We start from the raw sequence: 23,466 nt of genomic DNA, 5'->3' as shown, positions 1-23,466 counted from the left end.
ACAAGAGATTTACACAAACCGCAATATGAGCAACACTAAAACGTGGCTAGGGTTTGCCTTTTATACTTAGGACAAATAAGAACCCCTAAAAACATTTTAAAACAACTAGGACTGAGTTGGAAAAATCTGCAGAAAAGCAATCTGCCCGAGCTTCGATCGGTCAAGCCTAAGTTTCGATCAATCAAGCCAGGCCGAAAGCCACAGTGCTTTCTGCTTTACACTCGATTCCAACTTTACATTGACATACAACTTTGAGCTAGTTTTAAACACTTCTAAACACATTGTTTTGATCATGGTTTGGCAACAATACAAATTAGAGTTCTAAATACATAAAGTCCTACACTTTAGAACCTAAGAAACTCCCCCTTTGGCAATCCGTGACAAAACACAACTTAGAAGCTCAAAGTTTACAAAATGAAAAGCCCTTTACAAAATAATGCTCATAAACCAAATTCAATCCTAACTACTATCCATCAGTTGCAAGTGTAGACAGCAGCTCAATTGAATCAACCTGTATATTTCCTGAAACACTAAACAAAATGCATAACCGCATGTGTGGAAATAATACAAGTAAACAAAATAACTTCTTGATTTCAAACAACACACAATTAAAGACATATATCAATGAATAACTCATAAATATAAATCAATAAGCAGTTTGAAACAAGAAACAAATAAAGTACCAACAAAAACATAAAACTCCCCCTAACATGAGTATCCCATCAAACAACAAGGTAAGAGCTAAAAAAGTTAAGTACACAGTGAAGCACCTAGATACAATCTAAAACTCCACAAGCTCCAACCAAAAACAAGAAGTCTCCCCCTGAAAGCAAAAACTCTACAAGTACTCCCCCTTTTTGTGACGGAATGCCAGAGGGCAAAAAAGATATCCATCATCAAAAGGGAGGTGGTCCAAACTGCGCCAACTCCGCACGCAAGGCACAGATCTCATCAAGTACGTCCACCAAAATCTGTCCTTGAGCCGCCTGAACGGTCAAGACATGATCCAACGTGCGACGAATGTCTGAATCATCCGTAACAGTCGGTGGAGGAACAGCAGCATCAGCATCAGCAGCAGCACCTGAAGGCTCAACAACAGCTGTACCTGTAGAAGAGGGAGGAGGGGGAACACTACTAGATGATGCACCTCTAGGACGAGAAGGAGGGACCCTCAACTGAGCAGCCCTCTGACGAAGAAAGGTGGCACCTATAGGAGCTATCACATGAACAGGCTCACCTGACGGAAAACCATCTAGACCTAAATGGAGCAAAATCCTATGAATGAAAATAGGATGAATCAGCGCATGCCCTACAGCAGAACTCCTATGAACCTCGTTCAAAGAACGAAGGAATAAGTGAGGAAAACTGATAGACACTCCAGAAGCAAAGGTGTACAAAAACACACATCGCTCTAAAGGGATGGTGTGGAAGTGAGAGATAGGCCACAAGGAATGACACGCAATCCTAAAGAAGAGATAGGCAGTCTCGGTAAACTCAGCGGACGTGATCCGAGAATCAGAACCCCACTGGATAGATGACCTAGTGATGTAAGACATGACAACATCTAAAGAGGGTGACTCATCATAGGGATAGTCAGCATCCCAAACAACCGGCACCCCAAGAGCCTCAGCCACCACCCGAGGGGTAATGGTGAACTCTACACCTCGTATCCAACTCCTAACTAGGGTGTTGGAATCATAGATGTGGCAAGAGAGATTTGAGTAGAACTCTCTAATCAGGGCGGTCGGAGGTGGATGATCTATCTCTACAAGAGGCAACCAACCCCTAGACTCAAAATTGGCCCTAATGGCCAGATCAAGTGCATCTAACACAACAGCTCGCTCAGACCAGATCTTACGCCTACAGTTCAAGGTGTCATAGGCTTCTCTACACTTATCATTCTTAAACAGCTCTGCTCTAGGTGGAGACCCAGAGGAAGTAGAAGTGGTCCTATGAGCTCTAGTTTTCCTAGGCATGGTGCTAAGATAAGGATCAAAACACAGAGCGAAAGAACAAAAAAAAAACACAAACCAAAAACCAAAGGCAGACTGCAAGTTAGCACAAAAACAAAAAAAAATCAAAATCTATATGATGCATGAACAAGTTTAAATGTCATGATGCATGTGCTAATGCAGTGAATTAAGTCAAAAAGGTTCAAATTACAAAATTGGCTTGACATAAAAGTTTTTAACACAAAAACCCCAAAATATAGAAACCACTTGATCAATTTTAAAAAAATTGACGAATTTGATCATTACACATGATATAATAACAACAATAATGACCAATTACATCAATTGAAGAAGCCAATTTCATCAATTTAAGCCAATTTGACAAAATCCCCAATTCGGATCAAATTCAAAACCCTAGAATTTTCAATTTTTCAAAAACCACAAAATTGATCAAATTAAACTATAGGGAACATCAATATAACATCATGGCACAAAAACTCATTGATCAATTACACAAGAATTGGCTTGAATCATCAAAAACCCCAATAATTTTGAAGATGCCGAAAATACCCATGAGAATGCATGAAAAATGCATGAAATCAAGAAATAAACTTGAAAAAGAAGAGCAAAAGGGTCTTACCGGCTTCTAAGGACAAAAACCTTGCAAAAATCTTGAAGGAAAACGACAAAAATTTGATGGTGGAGCCAAGAGCCAACGCAGAGAGAGAGAGAAAGAAAAGAAAAAGTTTGAACAGTGACTTTGAAAAAGTCCAATTCTGCCTTTTAAAAAACCTAATACACGAGTTTCGATCGGTCGAAAGCCAGTCTCGACCGGTCGAAACAAACAGAGACTCCCTCTCTCAAAAATTTTAAAATTTTAAAAATTTCGATTGGTCGAAAAACAGAATGGACCGATCGAATCAGGCAGAGGCTCACCATATTTTTCAGGAAAAACACAATTTTTGAAAAACAAATTGATTTAACTCAAAGCATTGAAATTTAAGAACAAAAATGCATGAGTATGAGATGATATCATTTTCCAAACAAGAATTTTAAGCCCAATATTCCCAAAAACAAAATTTTACATTCTCCACAAATTTTCAAGTAACAAATTTAGTTTGCACATAATTCAAAGTGATTGCAAAAACTTGGTTGGTCAAACCATAAACACACACAATAACATGTACAATGTTTAGCAACGAGTAACTCGTGTAATGTGTGCGACTAGCAAAGACATGAGATACAAGTGAGGTGATATGTGAATAGCAATCAATCACAGAGTCTACAAAATTCATCACAAAGAATTTAAAAGAGACTATCACCTAAAGAGTTACATCATATAACTCCCACATCTCCTAGATCATAAGCTTGCAATCATGTAAGTTTCTTGTATTTATGCCTCATAATATACATTCCAATTTTAAGTTTATGTGAGTTTGGCATCAAGCCTAATAGTACACACCAATTAGATTTTAAGAATTAAGCACTTTTACCGAGGCTTCACCTTATGTTCTTTTTGTGCATGTGCTACACTTTCTCGAGTACAAAATCTTATGATATGCACTAAGGTGTTCATGATTGGCTAGTGAACAGTGGTAAGATGGTTATTTATGCATTTCTCTATAAGTTCAAGTCCAACATTTAAAAACAAGTGACTTCAAGATTAAGACATAGTAATCAAAAACCATACACATCTTTCCCACACAACATGCACTACAAATCTTCAACTAGTAGAGTGCAATAAATAAGCTCATCAAAGCTAAACAATGTACAAAAAAAAAACATGTTATGTGAAAATAAATTGACCAATCTTGTTCTTAAAAACCAAGAAGAATAGTGCAAAAACAAAATGTGCTTCCTTTTTCCCTCTTTTTTTTTTTATTTTATTAAAAATAAAAACACCTAGAATGAAATGCATGAATGTTATGCTATGCAAATCCTAGAGATAAAAAATAAAAAATAAAAAAACAATGGTCACAAAGGGTAGAGCAATGAAGCACAAGGATCATGTCAGAAAGACTTAGTTAGGTCGAGTCTTTTGCATCCAAAACTTTTTAGATGCACCACGAGCATTGGAGTTCTTATTCACTTGAGAATGATTACCAACTCCAGGATTGGAATAAAGGTTTAAAGCCTTTACCAAATCACCAATAAGTACCATAGGATCAAGTGCTTGAGGCACAGGTACTTTTGGTTTGTTTGCTCTCTTTGCAGCTTGCAGCTTGTAGCAATTTGGACGTATGTGTCCAGTCTTTCCACAAAAATGACAAACCCATGCAGGTTTATCATGTGTTTTGTCCTTAGATAGGGTAGGCTTCTTAGGCTTAGATTCTTTCAGATCAACCCTAATCCTCCTAGATGATGAACCTTCTAAGGGTTTAGCAACCTCACTCACAGGGGGTTTGACAGTTTCACTCACTATCTCACTCACAGAAGGTTCAGAAGAAGAAGATGAAGGAACAAACTTAGTGGAATGGGGAGCGGACACACAGATGCTATCAACATAACCTAAACCAGTTTTGTTAGAAGATGACTTTTGAACACTCAGCATTTGATCAAGTTTAGAACTAGCAGATCTAGCAATAGATAAATCAAGTTCCAAAGATTTAATTTTATCAAGCAAAAGCATGTTTTCAGTTTTCACATTGTTCAAAAGATCATTAGCATCAAGCAATTTAACAAGCAAAATTTTCTTTTCAAGCTCAAGAGATTCAATTTTCTTTAGGCCAAGTTCAACATTCATAGCGTCCTTTGCAGCAACTTTGCAAAGTTTGCTATAGGCCTCTTGAAGATCTGCATCTTCAGAGAGTTTCCCATCAGAAGGGTTCTCTTCAATAGATATACTCTCATCAACTACAGCAGTAGCAGTGAAAGCAATGAAGTTTCCATCCTCATCACAATCAGAATCATGATCAGAAACTTCACCATCACTAAGGGTTACAACCATAGCCTTACCCATAGACTTCAAATAGGTTGGACATTCAGATTTCATATGTCCATACCCTTGACATCCAAAACATTGAGAGCCCAAAGAGTTATTTGAAGATTGACCTACTCTTTCTCTAGGTTTATCATTGTTATTAACCTTAGAGGGATCATGCTTCCTAAAATTTCTAGGTTCAATAGTGTTTGTTCCTCTTGCCTTTCTATTGTTATTCCTGAGAAAGTTTCTAAAGTTCTTGGCAAGATAGGCAATCTCTGTAGCAGAGAGCTCATCATCAAATCCACCACTATCAACATCATCAACAGACTTAAAAGCTATTGATTTGGATTTGGTAGTTTTGGGTAGATCCAACTCATAGGATTGAAGAAATCCTACAAGCTCATCAACAGGGATGGAGTCCACATCCTTGCTTTCAGTAATGGCAGTCACCTTGGGTCTAAAGTTTTCAGTCAAAGATCTAAGAATCTTCCTAACAATTTTAGGTTGATCATAGATTTCATTCAAGTTAAAAGCAGAATTAACAATATCATTCAGTTTTGCATAGAATTCATCAAAAGATTCATCATCAGACATCATAATGCATTCAAATTTAGAAGTCAATTGCTGCAATTTATTTATTTTGACAGCCTTCGTGCCTTCATGCACAGTCTAGAGGATATTCCAAGCAGTATGAACGATCTCAACATTTGAAATTCTCTTAAATTCCTCCATAGAAACAGCATTAAAAATCGCATTCATAGCCTTGCTATTAAACGAAGCTGCTTCTTTCTGAGAAGTTTGCCACTCACTAACAGGTGTAGTGGGCTTCTCCCATCCATATTCAACGGAGTTCCACACTCTCTCATCAATGGATTTCAGGAAGGCTTTCATCCTTACTTTCCAGTAAGCATAATTATTCCCATCAAAGTAAGGAGGAATAACTAGAGAGTGTCCGTGTTCCATGACAACAGGGGTCAAGGATCAGCTCAGAGATCAAAGGATCAAAAACAAAATAGCTACCCGCTCTGATACCACTTGACAGTTTTTAGACCCCTTAAGCAATTTATTTAACCTAGTTAATTAGCCAAGTTGTTACTTAGTCCAATTAAATAAGTCTAGGTTATCACAATAATAAAGATCAAATCATGCAAAGCAGCGGAAAATAAATAACACACGATATGATCACCTAGGAAACCAAACCGGTAAAAACTTGGGGAGGATTTGACCTAGCTATCCTCAAGGTAAACTTGAATCCACTATCTGAAAGAATCGAAGTTCATACAAAAGGACTTACAAGCACCCCCGCTTGACTTCCTAATGCTACCAACCAGTAGAACTTACTGACACAACCACGTGCAAGTTCCGAATCCACAGACTCCTTCTTTCTTGGATTCCCACCAGCTACAAGCACCCCCGCTTGTGTATTCTTTAAACTTTAATGGCAACAACTGTTTTGATCATCAAGATGTAGAGAATATCTCCTCCTTGAAAACCCTAAGTTTGTGTAAAGGAAAGCTCCTCTAAATCTCACAAGAGATTTACACAAACCGCAATATGAGCAACACTAAAACGTGGCTAGGGTTTGCCTTTTATACTTAGGACAAATAAGAACCCCTAAAAACGTTTTAAAACAACTAGGGCTGAGTTGGAAAAATCTGCAAAAAATCAGTCTGCCCGAGCTTCGATCGGTCGAGCCTAAATTTCGATTGATCGAGCCAGGACGAAAGCCACAGTGCTTTCTACTTTACACTCGATTCCAACTTTACATTGACATACAACTTTGAGCTAGTTTTAAACACTTCTAAACACATTGTTTTGATCATGGTTTGCCAACAATACAAATTAGAGTTCTAAATACATAAAGTCCTACACTTTAAAACCTAACTGATACAACTTTCAAGGAATAAAAATGGTAAAGTTAGGGAAAAGTGTTTGCTGGTAATGCATAATAAATTTATAGTGCCGGTAGTAGGACCGGGTGAGTAACATAAATATGAAAACAAAGACAATTGAAAAGAGATAAAGGCAAATAATATAATATAATAAAATGTCACACAAATTTAAGAAAATAAAATTGTCACTTGCGCCTATTGTTAACTCATAATGCAATAATCATAGTTATCAGTATCGTACGATACGTATCATATCGTGTACAAAAAGTTTCGTACCATAAGGGCATATCATTAGTACTCATGAATCGTTCGATACATAGGTACATATCGTATAAATCATATCAAATTGGTGAATCGTACATATCGTATGATACATAGACATATGGGTTTAAAATGGGGTTTTTTTTTTTTTTTTAAATTTGTGATTTTATTTGATTCAAACAAGTTGTTAGACTTTGTTAACACGAAATTATTGGGAAACTTAATTGAGTTTAATGAAATAGTAAGTCCATGAGTTTTTTTCCTCCCTTCTCTTTCTCCTACAAAATTTAGACTATACTCATAACACTCACTTTCATATGTGCAAATTTATTTTCTATGCTATTAATAATGTATTAAATGAAAATATAATTATTTTTTTATTTTGTTATTATTATTTTGAGTCTAAAAAGCTAGAATGCCAAGAAAAAATATAAAGAAAAAATCATTAGAATAAAAAAACCCAAAAAAAAAAAGTAAATGTTGATAATAATAAAGAAAATGTCTATGAAATAGATGCTGAATATGATGATAACATTGACTTAGATGGAGTTGATTAGCCAAGATAATGAAAATATATTATTATTTTGATTCATATATCATGTATTACTTCTAAGTTTAATCAATTTGAATGTGCATGTTATAAACATAAGTTAATTTGATTTATTTAGTTAGCTTTGTTAAATTTTATTACATAAGTAATGATTAAATTGGTCATTAGTTGAGTATATTTTGAATTTATAATGAATATACCTTTTATATATGTATATCTATAATTATTTTATAATTTTATTAGGTGTTTGTGTATCTTATGATACACGATACCAAAAAAAAAAAAAATCAAAAATCAAAAATCGATTCACGATACGATTCACGATTTAACAATTATGGCAATAACTAGTAATTTATGTCTTTTATTAACTCATAGATGAAGTATTAAGAAACAATTGTGTTTTGTGTTTTTTGTTCTTGTTGATAGATGATTGCATCTTAATATATTAAAAAACAATGATTTTGTGCATTTGTCTTAGTTGATAGTTTGTTAATACTATATGGATGCTTATTTAAAGTTTTTTTTTTCTTGCTTATCTCCATCCCCCCTAACTTGAAATTCTGGGTTCGTCCTTGATTATGCTGCAATCTGTTTTAATCTAATGACAATAAATTATTGTTTCACAGCTCTTATTGCAACAAATTGCAAATAATTGACAAAAAAATTGGGTTAAGTTATTGCAACAATATTTTCATTGTAATTATTTATTACTTCATATTTGTCATTATCATAGATTAAAAAGTAATTCCTATAAGGTTTTTGTAATAATATTGTCGTTGCAATAGGCTATTATTTCAAAAAAAAAAATTTGTTATAATATATTATAAAAAAATAACTGTTATTCATTTATTACTACAATTTTTTCCTTTTAAGTTAATGTAAGAAAATTTCCTAATACAGCAAGCAAGATATTAAGGCTTTTGTTGCAATAAAAAACTATAAGTTATTACAACCATTATTGTTATTTTTTTGTTAACTAATTACTTCAATCCTTTAATCTTTGTAGATTTTTAACAAAATATAATGTCAAATTATTACAATGCTTGCATCCTTAGATAAAAGACTTGCTTTGAACTACCCGGGGTCGTAGAGACATCAACAGCATCCCCCTTTCAAAAACAGCGATTGCCCCCATTCCAGAGCCTATGCACATTGATATAACTCCAAAGCAGCAGTCTTTTCCATGATGCTTCATCTCATGTAATTGAGTAGCAACACAGCGAGCACCTGTAACACCTCCATTCGCATTGACTTTTTCTAGATCATGTTCCAGCTTGTTAGGACAAGCTACAAATTAGGATGCAAATGCCTCATTAATCTCAAAAAGGTCAATATAACCAAGCTCTAAACTGACAGCCTTGACAGTAGCTAGAATTACAGCGACTAGGCCGACACCCTTAATTGTAGGATCAACAGCAACAATGGTAAAAGTCCTAAATACTCTAAGGATGGGAAGTCCCTTTTGCACTGCAATGCTTCTCTTCATGAGGAGAATAGACCCAGCACCATCACTCACTTGGCAGGAATTGCCAGCAGTGGTACTCCCATCTTTAAAAACAAGCTGCAGCTCTACCAAATCTGAAAATCTTGCATTAGGTCGAATCCCATCATCAATAGAGATTGTAATAGGCTTCCCGTCACTAGTTTTTGGAACGACTATTATTGTTGATATAATATTTTACCACTTTTAAGTTACTATTGCAATAATAGTTATTTTTGTTACATTAATACTTGATGTGATAGAGTTATTTTGGTTGACATTTTAGTTATAGACATTATTGTTATCAAAAAGAAGTTCATGAGGGTGGACACAAGGGGGAGTCACCACCTAGTTTTTACAATGGTTTAGGAACCATAAATTTAGTGTCCTCTCGAGGAAGGACTATTAAATCTTATTACTAGAGATATGAGTTCGAAGTTTAGGTCTGTTCTTGGGAAGCTGTTAGGCACCCAAAACCACCCAACCCTAAGGTTGGCCTCCCATCATTGTGTCTTACATCTTAACCTCGATAAAATCATGTTCAACACTTGTATTCTTACTCACACACATTCTAGTGTACATCTAAGCATACAACATGGCAACATTCATTCCAAAACACATACATATCCACCTATAAAGCAAAAGGTGCCAAACCACACATATACAACCCTAGCATTCATCTAACATGGCCTTAAAGCATTGACATAAACCCTAGTGTCATACATCTAAACATGATTCACCATATTACATCATAGGATACCCTTACATCTCATCATAACATCTAACATCGAAACAAGATCATATCACAAGTGCATGAACATTTCCAATGCATGGCTTACCTTTTACTTACCTTACAACAACTTAGCACCTATGGTATTATGCATGAGCATATGAATGCATGATCATGGCATTAAAACAAAGCAAACACAAGTTAAACCCTAATTCTAACATGTGATAACAAACAAACAAACATGTGAAACAAAGACTTTGTAAGCATAAAAACATGGAAAAGAAACTAAGCAAAACAAACATGTGAAAGCAGAAGCAAAACCAACAAAAACGAGAATTAGGATTCCTGGGCAATGGCTTGCGCATGCAAGAACAAGCCTGCGTACGCAGCCTCTTGCCCAGAAAACCTAAAAACACAAAAACAGGGCAGAACCTCAAAACAGAAATTCTAACAACCTATCATGCATTTTAAACATACAAAAAATGTAAACCTAATCTAGAAAAGCATACTAAAACATATTATAACCAACAAATAAAGCAAACAAAAAGATTTAAAGGCATAAAATGAAAGAAAGGGAAGAAGGAAAGTTTAGATTAGATACCTCAAAAAAGCTCTTCAAGCTTGATTTTTGACGGTTCCTCTCAGTCAAGTCTATTCACAAACCAATAACAAAGTGATTAGTAATGTTAAACTAAAACGATTATGACCAGAAAATGTCTCAATCAAATAAAATTAACTTAAGGGTGTTTTGTGAAAAACTCTCTTTTGATTCACTATTTTCTAGTGAATCTTGTATTTTTCTCGTGGGTTTTCAGTGTGTTTTGAAAATATACTATGTAAGGCTTTTTATAATGGAAAAAATGGGGTTTGGAACGACTCCCAGATGATGTGGGATTCATTTCAAATCTCAGCCATTACTGCAGAAAACTTGCCTTTTTTTATGTCTCTAAAACCCTAGCTGTATACATAGGAGTGTGCCTCCGTACGCATGCTTTGGCCTACGTACGCAGGCCGAGGGTCTCTTTGGTCATTTAATTCCAAAAATAGATTTTTGCTCATTTAAAAATGTTATATTTTTCATTTTATCAATTCTTGAGTCAATTTGATATATGATTGGGCTCTAAATTGGCTTTGGGCCTTAGAGTTTAGGCATCATTGAGAAACAAGGGCTTGAGTCATAAGGGGTACAAAATACGGTGTCTACAATGAAATCTTCTTGCACTTGGGTATTATCTGAAAGGGGCTATTGTTGCTGATTGAAATTTCTTCCCCTCTCCCACTTTAATACTAGGTACTATTTGAAAGGGGCTATTGTTATTGTTTGAAATTTTCAATTTGGCTATTATCTAAAAGGGCTATTATTGTTTGAAATTTTCCCTCTATCTAAAATCTTTCATTTGTGGAATTATTTGAAAATATTGTGGGTATATCATTTCTCTTATATTTAAGCACAATATCATAAGGAAGGTGAGCACTTTGTCAAAAAAAAAAGTAATAAAAAGGAAGGTGAGCATAACACGAAGATGTGGTATTCTCAGCCTCTGCAAGCCTCAATGAAACACTAGTTGCCTTCAACTTTCGCTTAATGTCCCTCTTTTTCCCCCAATGTATGCCAATTTCATCTTTTCTTTTTTAACTAATTTAACCGGTTTTTTTTTTTGTTTTTTTTTTTTAAATAAATGTAATCAAAACCCTAGCTTTGGCTTCTTGAAATTTTCTAAGTCGCAATTCCATGAAATTTCTTTCGGTTTGAATTAGCAACGCTAGGTCACTCTCTTGCACTTTAGTCGTAATTTTGTGGGTTTTGGATAGTCTTCAAGTTTATCTGTTTGATGCTTACTAATTACTAAAATAATGATCATTGATCTGCTGGGCTTAGATACACAAGACTCACTATCCTGCTCCTTGTAACAAAATCATACCCTTTTGTTAAAAATTAAACATTGTATGATTCAGTCGCACTTTGGTAGCAACATAGAAGAAAAAACAAGCCTCTTTACTGAAGTGGCAATTATCAATCATAACTTATAAGTGGATAGCTGAGACATCTCTCTGGCTCTCAAACTGGTCAAGCAAAGCTTTCATCGTTTGAAGGGTATTAGATGATTCAATCAAAACAACAAGCTACTCAAATTCGTAGAATATATTAAAGACAATGAAGATCATTGAAGGAGGGAGAAAGAATGAATGGGGCTTACAGTTTTCTCAGTAGCCAAACGGGTCAAAACAGTCGTATTTTCTACGATGGTAGCTTAAATGCGAAGTTGCAAGGGTGGAAGTATGAGTTTTGGTGACAGTGCTATGGTGATTCTGATGGTGATGTTGACAGGAATTTCAGTTTTCGCAAGATCAGACCAATGCTGTCAATTGTGGTAAGCACAAGAGAGAGATGGCAGGAAGAGAGAGATACGATGGTGTGGTATTGGTATAATGTTTTTGTATAGTCTTTTGGTTACTTTTTTGTCAAAAAAATACCTTTTTCTCAAACATAAAAAATGATCTCCAAATATCTTTTTGTTTTTTTTAGTACTTTTAAAATTGTTCTAAAAAGTAGAAGTCAATCATATATAATGTAAAATTGTTATCTAAAAAGTAATTTCAATTTTTTGAAAACAAAAACAAGAATCCTCCTACCAAACAGGCTTATTCCCTCCTTAGATTCTAATTAAAGACTACCAAACTGGAATTCATCGAATGCCAATTCGAAGAACACTCATTTGAATGCTTTTATAATAGTTACAATGTTGGACAAAAAATGCTATTCTTTTTGTAATTACTAGGGAGGAAAGATGCTTGAGCGTACACAGTGGTGGAGTGAAGCCAGCTTTAGGAGCCTTTTCCTCAATGTTCTCCAGGTGCCAATGGGTACCCTAGAGTAAGCCATAAGCAATTTTCCGTGAAAAAAAACTCAAAGACATATATGAAGACAATAAAAATTTGAAATTAAAAAATGTTTCTTGTTTAAATTTAAACCAAAAATAACTTAGCATGTATCTATTTATTCCTTTCAAAACTAAATATTAGAAAAAATTTGTGTTCATCTCTATGCCATTGATTTGGATATAAGCCATGGAGGTTTACAGATATTGTGATAAGTTATTGATGTTTCGAAAAGTTTTAGTTATTAGAAAATTATGTTTAATTATTTAATACTCATAAGAGAGTATGTGCATGTAGTGGTAACATATATATATATATATACCAGCATAACATTGTTAGCAACAACCGTGGCACACTTAAGAATGTTTTCCACAATAGCAAAAAGAAAATCCTCATCAACGTTGTCGTCGTTAGCATGAACATGGATTGCATAAATGTGATTCGTGATCTGCTCGTCTGACATGGTTAACACGCTCAGCTCAGCCTTAATGGGTTGCTGTGCAGAAGCTAGCACAATCTTGTTGCTGGCCATTGTGCTATGTATAAACAAAGCAAGAAAACTCAGAAAGTTCTAGGTTTAGGGCAGAAGAAGAGAAAAGTAGGCTTATGGTGTTGTGCAATAGCATGGTCCCTATTTATAGTCTTCAGGACCTGAATAAGGCTACAAGCAAAGATTATATCTTGGTTCTATGGGGTCCACAGTAATAAATGCACATTTTAACGTATATGTATCTCAATGAATTAGGTCAGATTTTTCATTTGATTTTCAAACATATGGCTCTCCCTTTTTTACGCGCTAAATATATATTTCATTTTCTTAACATAGGATTGGGTTGAGGATAGTTTTTCTTTAGATAAAATTAGTCTATTTTTGTTTTCTTGTCCTCTAGATCCACTATAATCGTTACCTAACTCGTTAGAGCCTAGTTTTCTAACGTACTTTCTACAAATTTATTGTATTTGGTTTTTTGAGCCTAGATCATTTTACCTTTTGGGCTTAGGACTCAAACCATGACCTTACAAAAGGCTGGTTTTTTTTTTTTTTTTTTTCACTTTCTTGGCAAACTTCATAAAAAGAAAAGGGTTCTAAACTAAGGTTTTCTTGACAATTTATTTTCTTAAAAAATTTAGCTAATACTTACTACGTAGGTAACACTAAAAGTTTTATAGCCAAATTAGCATTTTTCTAATATATTTTTAACAATAATATCTAGAGTTCAACATCCAATGTCCTCAGCTATAAATTATCCAAAAAATTTCTACGTAGGTAACTAGGTAAGTGTTAGATTGATAGCAATTATTATTAAAATATTGTCTTATAGATTGTGATATGGAAGGAAAGGAGTAGGTTCCAAAGTTCTACGAGAGCTAGCTTGTCTATTCACTGTTTGTATGTACGTACATTTCCTATCTTACACATATAAGGTAATTACAGAGAATAATCCTTGTGGATGGTCTTATGGTACTTGTTATGAGATTTGAATCAAGGATCTCATGAATCACATAGAACCTTGGGAACAATAGACCAGCCTCTTGGAATTTTATGTTTTAATACTTGTCCCTCGTTGAAATTTTACAAAACTTTTGGTGAATATAAAGTAACAAAAACATCAAAAAATAAAATGATTGACAAAATCTATGTACATGTGGCTCTACAACACTTGTTCTTTTGGTGCACTTGGACACGTGGCATGTGCATGAGTGTCATCAAGAGTAGACGATGATTATTCAATTCATTAAAAAGGAAATGAAATGCACTAGGTTATAACTTCTCAATATTATTTTCTTATGCAAAAATAATTGATTTTAAAAATATAATTATTTTATAAATTATTCTAAGAAGTCATGATGTTCAAAAAGGAGTTAGCGGTGTCAATTTAAATGAAGAGTCATAACTCTTCACTGTCTATAAACAAAGAACCTAAATCATAATCAAATACAAAATTTCTTAGAAAATTATTTTTAATAGAAACTTCAGAATTGTAGTTTTCAGTTGTTTACTTTGTTGTATCCTAAAGGTGAATTACTTTTATGGAAGGATCTCCATCTGCTTCTCCTTTTTCCTGATATATTTGATTGAAATAAATAAAATATGATCGTCTTATTAGTTTGTGTCTAATTTTATCTTTTGCCAACTAAATAAAACATTAATTGCCAAAATGAAATTATTAATTTAAAAAATAATAATTTTCATTGAATTTACTAAATCAAGTTTCTAGAAAAAAAGAAAAAAAAGAAAAAAAGGTCTCTATAGGATAGTACACTTTTATCACTTCATTATTGATGAGCATTAATGTATTAAGATCGTCAATTTCTCGACGGATGAAATAAATGCTATTCAGTGCAAGGCGTATTGGTCAAAAATCAATAACAAACGAAGCCATAAAAGACATTAAATGCTTAAAACAACTAAGGAGTAATGTACGAACACCAACGGACGAATAGTTGTTGATAGACAATAAAAGACAGCTATTAATACCAACGGCTCCATATCCCATAAATGCAAATATTCATTCAGGCAATGAATACAAGAATTATAAAACCCACCCAAACTACAGAAAGGTACACAATTTCATACTCACAATTCCTAGCCAAATTTGCTCTCTAATATAAGAAAGTAAATCATTTCACCTTGAACTGACTTTTATTATTGGAGAGCCTTTGACCAATACCACACTAGTATTCTATTATTTGGTGGTCTTTTTTAACATATTGATCATCGTAACAACTTATCATCGTCCATCAGTGTAGACGAAGAGGCAACTAATGATTTTTAGTGTCATCAATTATAAATCTAGCTTTATCCTATCATCAGTATTTTGATTCTTTCTCATCAACTTTTCTCCCGTTCACAATATGTGAACTCTGAACTTTGAAGTTTCAATGATAACGTCTGATTTATATATTGGGGTTTGGACATTTTTGAGCTCACGTTTTGCACGCTTTGAATGCTGTCAAAGTCATAACGCGTGGCACCCTTTGTATCTCATGTCTTTCCCACGTAGTGAAAGCAAAAGCAGAGAGAAAAGAATGTAAAAATCTGTGTAAATTTATTTGGCAGCACTAACTAATTTATAAAGAGTGATTGCTGTATTTAATTAAAGAAGACAAAACAATAAGTTAAAGAAACTTGATTGGCGGGGTCGATCGAGCATATGCCCTACTGGACAGACCTCCAAATTTTCTAAGCACAAACTCTTTGAAGAATAGCTTATCAAAAAAAAAAAAAAAAAAACTCTTTAAAGATTACAGATAATAGGGAGTGAGGAGGCCAAAAGATGTGACGGCTGAGGAGGACGTTGCATTGGGTAGTGGTCACAGTTAATTAATGTGAGAAGACCACAGGATGTGAAAGGGATAGTATGCATTGGCTTGACAATGTAGACAGATGTACCTAATTTAATTACAATGGACAAGCTCTTTGAAGATAAGGATTTGGAGATTGGATAAAATGAATGTGGGAATGCGAAAGGATGAGAATACAGTGAAAGCAACAATACAAAGTCTTGTAGTTTAATTAATCAATACCTTACAGTTGGAGACACGCAGCATTTAAATTCCCTTACTCTTAATTATTGATTAAAACAAAAATAACACCAACGCATTTGGACTCTCCTTCAAAGATAACAAGGGATAGCTAGTGAAGATCTCTCGCACTTGCTATTGGATGCGGTGATTAATCCAAAGCCCTGAGACTTCAACTTCAAGGGTACACAAAGTAAAGTATAAGAGAAGAAAATGACAAAAACCAAACCACTCTTTGGAAATTGGAGGACGATATTTTTGTCCAAAACAGAGAGTGCTTTTTGGTCCTCATTTTCTTTTTACATCTCTCTCAATTTTGGAAAGATAAATTTTTGATAGGTCTAGAAAGAAAATAGCTGAACTCGCCATTTTTCCTCTCTCCCTTTCCTCCCACTACCTATATATTTTCTCTCATCTTTTTTTATCCTATTTAAAATCTACCAAACCAAATAGACTCTCATATTTTAAAAATCTAATTGTTGAATTACATATTTTTTATACTCTTAATACACATGTCACATTTTGTGTTAATTGAATATTATTTACTATATGATCTATAAGCTCATATTTTATGCATAATTTTAAACTACAAAAATTTGCAATTTAAAAAATTTATTGATGACATAGTTATTTATCTTTAATTTTCTAGAAATTTTGCAAGTATGGAGAATATAAGAAGAAGATGTGATCCAATAATGGATTTGTCAAAATTCACATTTAATAAAAAAATATTGAATAAGATTGTAGTCTTATGTTACAATCAATTTTGTAGTTAAATTTTATTTTATAGTAAATAACATTTTATTGGCACACAATTTTGTATGTGCCTTAAAACAGTAGAGATCAAGTAACTTAAATTTTGGGTTGAAGTGATCATGCTGATTCTCTTGCAAGTGGGATGGATTGTGCTGGTGGCCCGACACGCTTTGATTTCAAGATTGTGTACTTAAGAGGCCCATGGCCTTCGCTGGGATGATTGGATGAGAGTCATTATAAATAAACGGCTTCGGGTTGTTGTCTTTCATCCGTTAGCTTATTGGGTTGGCGGAGCCCAATATTGTACAGTACAAGTTTCTAGTTCCCTTGGGATTTGAGGTCCAATGTCGTTAAGGGTTGCTTGCAATTTCCATTGGGCTTGGAGCCCAATATATGAAGTATCTTATGTAAAAATGATTGGGCTTGAAGGCCCAATGCGGTGTAGTGGCATCCATTTAATGTTATTGGGCTTAGGCTTAGCTAAAGGAAGCCCACCGAAAAATAAAATAAAACTACTGCCATGCATAATAAATACTTAAATACACCCTCCAATTGCATCATGAACATCAAACGATTACATAGATAATTTTCTTAACATGGGCATCAGATTAACATCGTAATCAAGATTCCCTTATTGTAGAATTACTCTTACACTTCACATACATCACACAAGTGGTACTCATAACAAACTTACCCACATAATTATTTGGTAGAGATAATAATATGAGAGAGAGAGAGAGAGAGGTTCCCATTTAGTGCAGTGCATTCATAGGACCATCAATGTGGCAACACTTATAGCTGATATAAGTCTCCATGATACGAGGACACTCAGGGCATTTAATATGCTCTGGGTACTTTCCAGCATTCATGTGGATGTCAACACGGCAACAATGACGACCTGTTTGAATAATCTTCTCATAGAGATCCTTGAAACAAATTTCAAAGCCAACCTCACGCACTAGATCCTTCTTTTTGTCAAACTCCTCCAAGACCTTCAACATTGTTGTCCCAGTACCACTAACCACCAATCTAGACCCTTTGCTCAGCACAGCCCATCCACTTTCAGTCTTATATGAAAGCAACTTTTGAATTTCCTGAGTTACAATGTCTTGTTCAGTCTTCTTGTGAGTTACAATGTCTTGTTCAGTCTTCTTGTGAGTCATGGAGAAGAAAAAGCTCTCTACGCGGTTCCAAAAATGCCCTAAGATGTTGGGTTCATCCTCCCCTTTATTGCCTTTTCCCACGCAGAACAACTCAATGGAAATCTTTGTATCCTTCATGACTGGGTCATTAGCCAAGGTAGCTGCTTTCTTGTTAAATTGTTGGATCCATTCGTTGTCCTTGCCTCCATAGAAGAAAACGTACTTCTCTTGTTTGATCTGATTAAACCCCAAAGCAATAATTTTATTTGAATTAATATGTTTAAAATTTGCTTTTCAAAGTGCATGAATATGTGTACGTGTCATTGTGTGTGACCATGATCACTCACCACCTGTGAGATCCTCTCCATTTAACTTGAAATAGAGAGAAAATCTATTTCATCATTAAAATTTTATTTTTTGAATTTAATAATATATAGTGCTACGTTATTTAAAATTTTGATGTGACAGTAATACATTTTTAGATTCATAAATCCTAATGTTTGTAAGTAGACTATAAAATGAAATCGTTTCGAAGGTAGAGGATTTTAATATGAAATGTAAGTATTTATATAAATTTAGATTTGAGAAAATAAGTAAATAACTTTACCCAATTTTCAACATCTAGGTGAATGTCAAACAATACTGATACTATCCCATCAACTCTATTGGTAAGAGTTTCTTCAACAGTAGTAGTGAAAGGAAAGGCCTTCATTCCCCATACTCGGATCATGTGGAGTGCATTTGGGTGTTCCACCGTCCCTTGTCGATTCATCACCACGAGGATTGGCTTATTTTTGAAGTTCCACTTCTCTTTAATGTACTTGATGCCTACTACTGATGAAAAGTACTGCACCATGTACCATGGCATCTTAGACCGCAGCATCTCAAACTTCTTTTGTAGTTCATTAGTCCATTGCTCCACAATTGGGACCCACACAATTTTATACTGATTTTCCTTTCTTATTCCATCATGAATTGGCTTGAGAATCAAAATATCATCATCGGTGATGTCTAGGGCCGAAATGTAAAACAAAACATTCTTCTTTTTCAACACATCGATATTAGCCTGTTTTTGCAATACAATTATGAAAATTGAGCTATAATAGATCGAAGTTGTAACATGTTAATAATTAAAAAGATGATGTAATTATTGCATAGTTTAAATTGAATATGGTTATATACAAATGTAGCAGTGGCCGGACCTGTTAGGCTAGCCAGCTCAAAAATCTGAAGACTTGGGTTAGAGATAATACGTGCTCATAACACTTCGGCTGGCTATTTTTTATTGGTTCAACATCAATTTGAGTTGGGCTTATGATTGATTTACGACAACAACCCTATTCAATAATTGATTTTTATTTTATTTATGTGAAGAAAACTTTAAATTATATACTATATATATAGTCTTAATTTTTAATGATACATTTTAAATGATGCATAAATGAATGAAAAAATAAATTAAATTTTATGTACGATATTATTGATAAATATGTCATGTGTTTCAAAAATGGGATTAAGTTGGGACTAGGCTTGTAGCTTGCTAGCAACTCTCTTTATTGGGTTGGTTTGGAGTCCACTTGGATAGCTCACAGTTTCAAATAACTTATTTGCATAGTATTTATCAAAAAATATAATTTTTGGTAACTTCTAAAATCATAGCTGAGGTAGGTGCGGACCAAACATGAGCAAATACTATGACCTGGCACAATGCTATAGAAACCTTATTTGTAGTATGCCATCAAAAGACTGTTGTATAATAGTGATAATAGTAGTAGAAATAAAACCAAAAAAAGTGATATGTCATAAGAGCTAACCACTCCGTTAGTGGAACCATCAATGAGCGGCTTGTCTTTGCTAGAAATCAGTGCCTTGAACACCTCCATGATCTCGGTTGGGGTTTGTAAAAGTTTGATGAGTTTTCGATATGCCTCTATTATATCTGTATTGAACAGCAATCTTTGATTAGAATTCCTATGCATTTTTAACCTATTATATTTCATGTGCAAAACATATTTAACCTATTTGTCGACGACAACGTGTTATTTGCATCCTTAGCAGGTTAAGGGTGTAATTGATTTTTTGAGCAAAGGGTGACAGATCTTGTGTCCTATCCCTGAAATTAAGCAATAAGCATGGTTATTGCGTTAGATTAAATATATGATATTATACACAATTAATTCTGGACATATTCTTCATTTCAAAGGCAGGGACTTACTCATCGTTAATGATGCAACACATTTGAGTCATACAAGCTACGATAGTTATGATAGCCCAATAGACATCTATTGGGATACGCTCCATGGCTATTGACAGTTCTGGTACATCTTTTGTACCATAGATGGATAGCTTCTCCAACTCAAACAAGCATTGAATGACTTCTAATGTGACCTTGACCAAGTTGTTAAGTTCAAGCATCGCTTTCTTGTGTTTCTGAAGGCCTGGACGGCTTAAGATGGTAGGTACTCGCTTCAAGATCCCAATTGGTTTGGCAAGTTGGTCCGATGAGTAAAGTTGGGTAAGGAGCCAGAAATCCCCATACTCCATAGCAAAAGCCGCAAGTGTCAACACTGCCTTTGAATCCCATGAGTAATTTGAGAGATTATTAAGTATTGATAGTGTTGTTTTATGTGCAAATTCCTCACCCGGAGATTTGCATGTCATCTAGCATTACATAATTTGGCATCAAATTACCCAATTGTTAGAATAATAGTTAGATGATTAAATTTATACATTTATAATAGTTACAATGTTGGACAAAAAATGCTATTCTTTTATAATTACCAGGGAGGAAAGATGCCTGAGCGTACACAGCGGTGGAGTGAAGCCAACTTTAGGAGCCTTTTCGTGAATGTTCTCCGGGTGTCCATGGGTACCCTAGAGTAAGTCATAATTATTTTTCAGCCAGAAAACTCAAAGACATATATGAAGAGAATAAAATTTTGAAATTACCAACGTTTATTGTTTAAATTTAAACAAAAAAACAACTTAGCATGCATCTATTTATTCCTTTCAAAACTAAAAATGAGAAAAATTTTGTGTTCATCTCTATGCCATTGATGAGGATATAAGCCATGGAGGTTTACAAATATTGTGATAAGTTATTGATGCTTCAAAAAGTTTTAATTATTAGGAAATTGTGTTTAATTATTTAACAATAATTCTAATACTTCCTCTCACATGTGAATTTAAACATCTCGTAAGAGAGTATGTGTAGTGGTAACATATATATACCAGCATAACATTGTCAGCAACAACCGTGGCATGCTTGAGAATATTTTCCACGATAGCGAAAAGAGAATCCTCATCAAAGTTGTCGTCGTCAGGATGAACATGGGTTACATAAATGTGATTCATGATCTGCTCGTCTGGCATGGTTAACACTCTCAGCTCAGTCTTAATGGGTTGCTGTGCAGAAGCTAGCACAATATTGACGCTGGCCATTGACGTGTTGTGTATAAACAAAACGAGAAAAGTCAGAAACTTCAAGGTTTAGGGCAGAAGAAGAGAGAAGTGGGCTTGTGGTGTTGTGCAGTAGCGTGGTCCCCTATTTATAGTCTTCAGGACCTGAATAAGGCAACAAGCAAAGATTATATCTTGGTTCCATGGGGTCCATAATAATAAATGCACATTTTAACGTATATGTATCTCAATGAATTAGGTCAGATTTTCAAACATATGGCTCTACCTTGTTTATGCGCTAAATATACATAATTCAACAATAGATACGACAGGAATTAAATCTATGCAAAAAAAAAAAAAAAAAGTGAAAAAAAAAAATTCAATAATTGGTACAAATCAAAAAATGGGAAAAAAAAATCTAAAGTCAAACGTCATAAATGAATTTCTCCAAAAAAAAAAAAAAGTGTCATAAATGAATATATAGGCATTTGCTCACTACACGTGTCACTTCATAAATTTTTGAGTGTGAATCGTGAACAGAAGATATCAAGCTATGCTTCAAGATCAAACTAAATAATTATAAGCTATAATGCAACTATTTTATCTACTCTAGTGTACTCTATTATTATTATTATTTTTTTTTTTGAGAATGTAGTGTACTCTTTTATTTGCACTTTAAATTATGAACTAAAATAAAACTATTAGTATTCCATCCAAATTAAGCGTTTATTGTTCAATTATTTTATTTTTCATATCATTGATTTTGTGAATTTGTAATATTAAATTTTGGTCCAATGAATTAATTTATAATTTTTTTAATTTTTTTTCTCTATATTTTTCTTATTAATAAATCTTAAGAGCTTTTATCTACTTTAGTGTACTCTATTCTTGACTTTTTTCTCTATATTTTTCTTATTAGTAAATCTTAAGAAATTGAATGTATTTTACACTTTTATAATTATTTTTTTTAATGAATTTTTATCCTTTTAAATTATAGATTAACAAAGATATAAAAGCACTTGAAAAAAACAAAACTTGTCAAGAGTATAAGAATAATTTTAGGAAAGGAAAAATGAAGCATCCTACAAAAATATTTTTCCGTCCATTCTTCTTTCCTTCCTCATTTTCTTTCTAATTAAACGAAGGAAATCATTCCCTTCTCTTCCTTTCCTTCTTCATCAATCAAACCAAACACAGCTTAAGCTTCTTCTGGATGAAAAGGATATAAAATTAGTGGAAAATGTTAAAAGATTTTTTTTTTCTCCTTCTGATATTAATAAGCCAAAAAAGACAATAATTGCGTGGTAAAAAATTGTTCTCTATAGCTATAATAATAATGGAAGAAACCTGTTCCTCAAAGCTTCAACAATTTCAAGCAAAGTTCGTCCAAAAAAAAAAATTTCCAAAAATCTAAAAGTTATTGTTGAACAGCTTTGTAATGGTCTATTCTATTTCTAACCTCAAAAATAAATCCTTCAAGATAAGGAGCAAGTGGCCGAGCTCCAACTCCGTACATATTTCTAGAAATCAACAATCAAGGTAAGGTTGGAGCAGTCAGTCATGAGTGTTTTTGTTTATGCCAAGTGTCCATGATGAAAGCAGTAGGTAGAGACGGAGCTATCATTGGATTAGGGGTAAATGGCGCTCTAATGTTTTTGTTTTTTGTTTTTTTGTTTGTTTTTTTTTTTTTACAAACTTTTTTATAATATTTTTTCAAACTGTTTTTATAGAAAAATTTTATTGATTCGCATAATGAGTTTAACACTCACATCATTTTTTTTTTTTTACTTACAAGTAACCAATTATCATATTAGTAATTTATAAAAAGAAACTTGTAATTATAACATTTTTCTCATTTTAGTGACCATAAAAAAATTTATAAATTTAAAATATAAAATAAAATATACAAGCCAAAAAAGAAAAAGAAAAAAAAGATCAACAATAAAAATTACCAATAGTAAAACTAAAAATATTAA

At 33.7% G+C, this 23,466-nt stretch overlaps 1 protein-coding gene across 1 annotated transcript; it reads right to left on the bottom strand.

Moving 5' to 3' along the window:
- Positions 1–17,474: 17,474 nt before the first annotated feature.
- Positions 17,475–21,623, bottom strand: LOC115994519 (protein SIEVE ELEMENT OCCLUSION B-like). The gene is made up of 7 exons (XM_031118708.1): positions 21,323–21,623; positions 20,873–20,965; positions 20,307–20,752; positions 20,110–20,204; positions 19,906–20,030; positions 18,699–19,157; positions 17,475–18,328 (listed from the first exon to the last, which is right to left on the bottom strand). Exons 1-7 carry the CDS (start codon positions 21,530–21,532, stop codon positions 17,702–17,704), a joined length of 2,055 nt encoding a protein of 684 aa, XP_030974568.1. The 5' UTR covers positions 21,533–21,623; the 3' UTR covers positions 17,475–17,701.
- Between the last annotated feature and the right edge of the window lie 1,843 nt (positions 21,624–23,466).

Source organism: Quercus lobata, chromosome 6 (assembly GCF_001633185.2).
Source record: "Quercus lobata isolate SW786 chromosome 6, ValleyOak3.0 Primary Assembly, whole genome shotgun sequence".
NCBI classification, from domain to species: Eukaryota; Viridiplantae; Streptophyta; class Magnoliopsida; order Fagales; family Fagaceae; genus Quercus; species Quercus lobata.
Note: the sequence above shows the minus strand (reverse complement) of the source record. Positions and strands in the feature narration are given on the sequence as shown.

What these genes read in the sequence shown, in the direction of transcription:
- LOC115994519 (XM_031118708.1), bottom strand. Translation starts at nt 21,532, where the DNA reads ATGGCCAGCGTCAATATTGTGCTAGCTTCTGCACAGCAACCCATTAAG. An exon ending in ACGTTGTCGTCGACAAATAG is followed by an intron (nt 20,031 to 20,109) that starts GTTAAATATGTT and finishes TGTTCAATACAG; the next exon opens with ATATAATAGAGGCATATCGA. An exon ending in ACCTAGATGTTGAAAATTGG is followed by an intron (nt 18,329 to 18,698) that starts GTAAAGTTATTT and finishes GGGTTTAATCAG; the next exon opens with ATCAAACAAGAGAAGTACGT.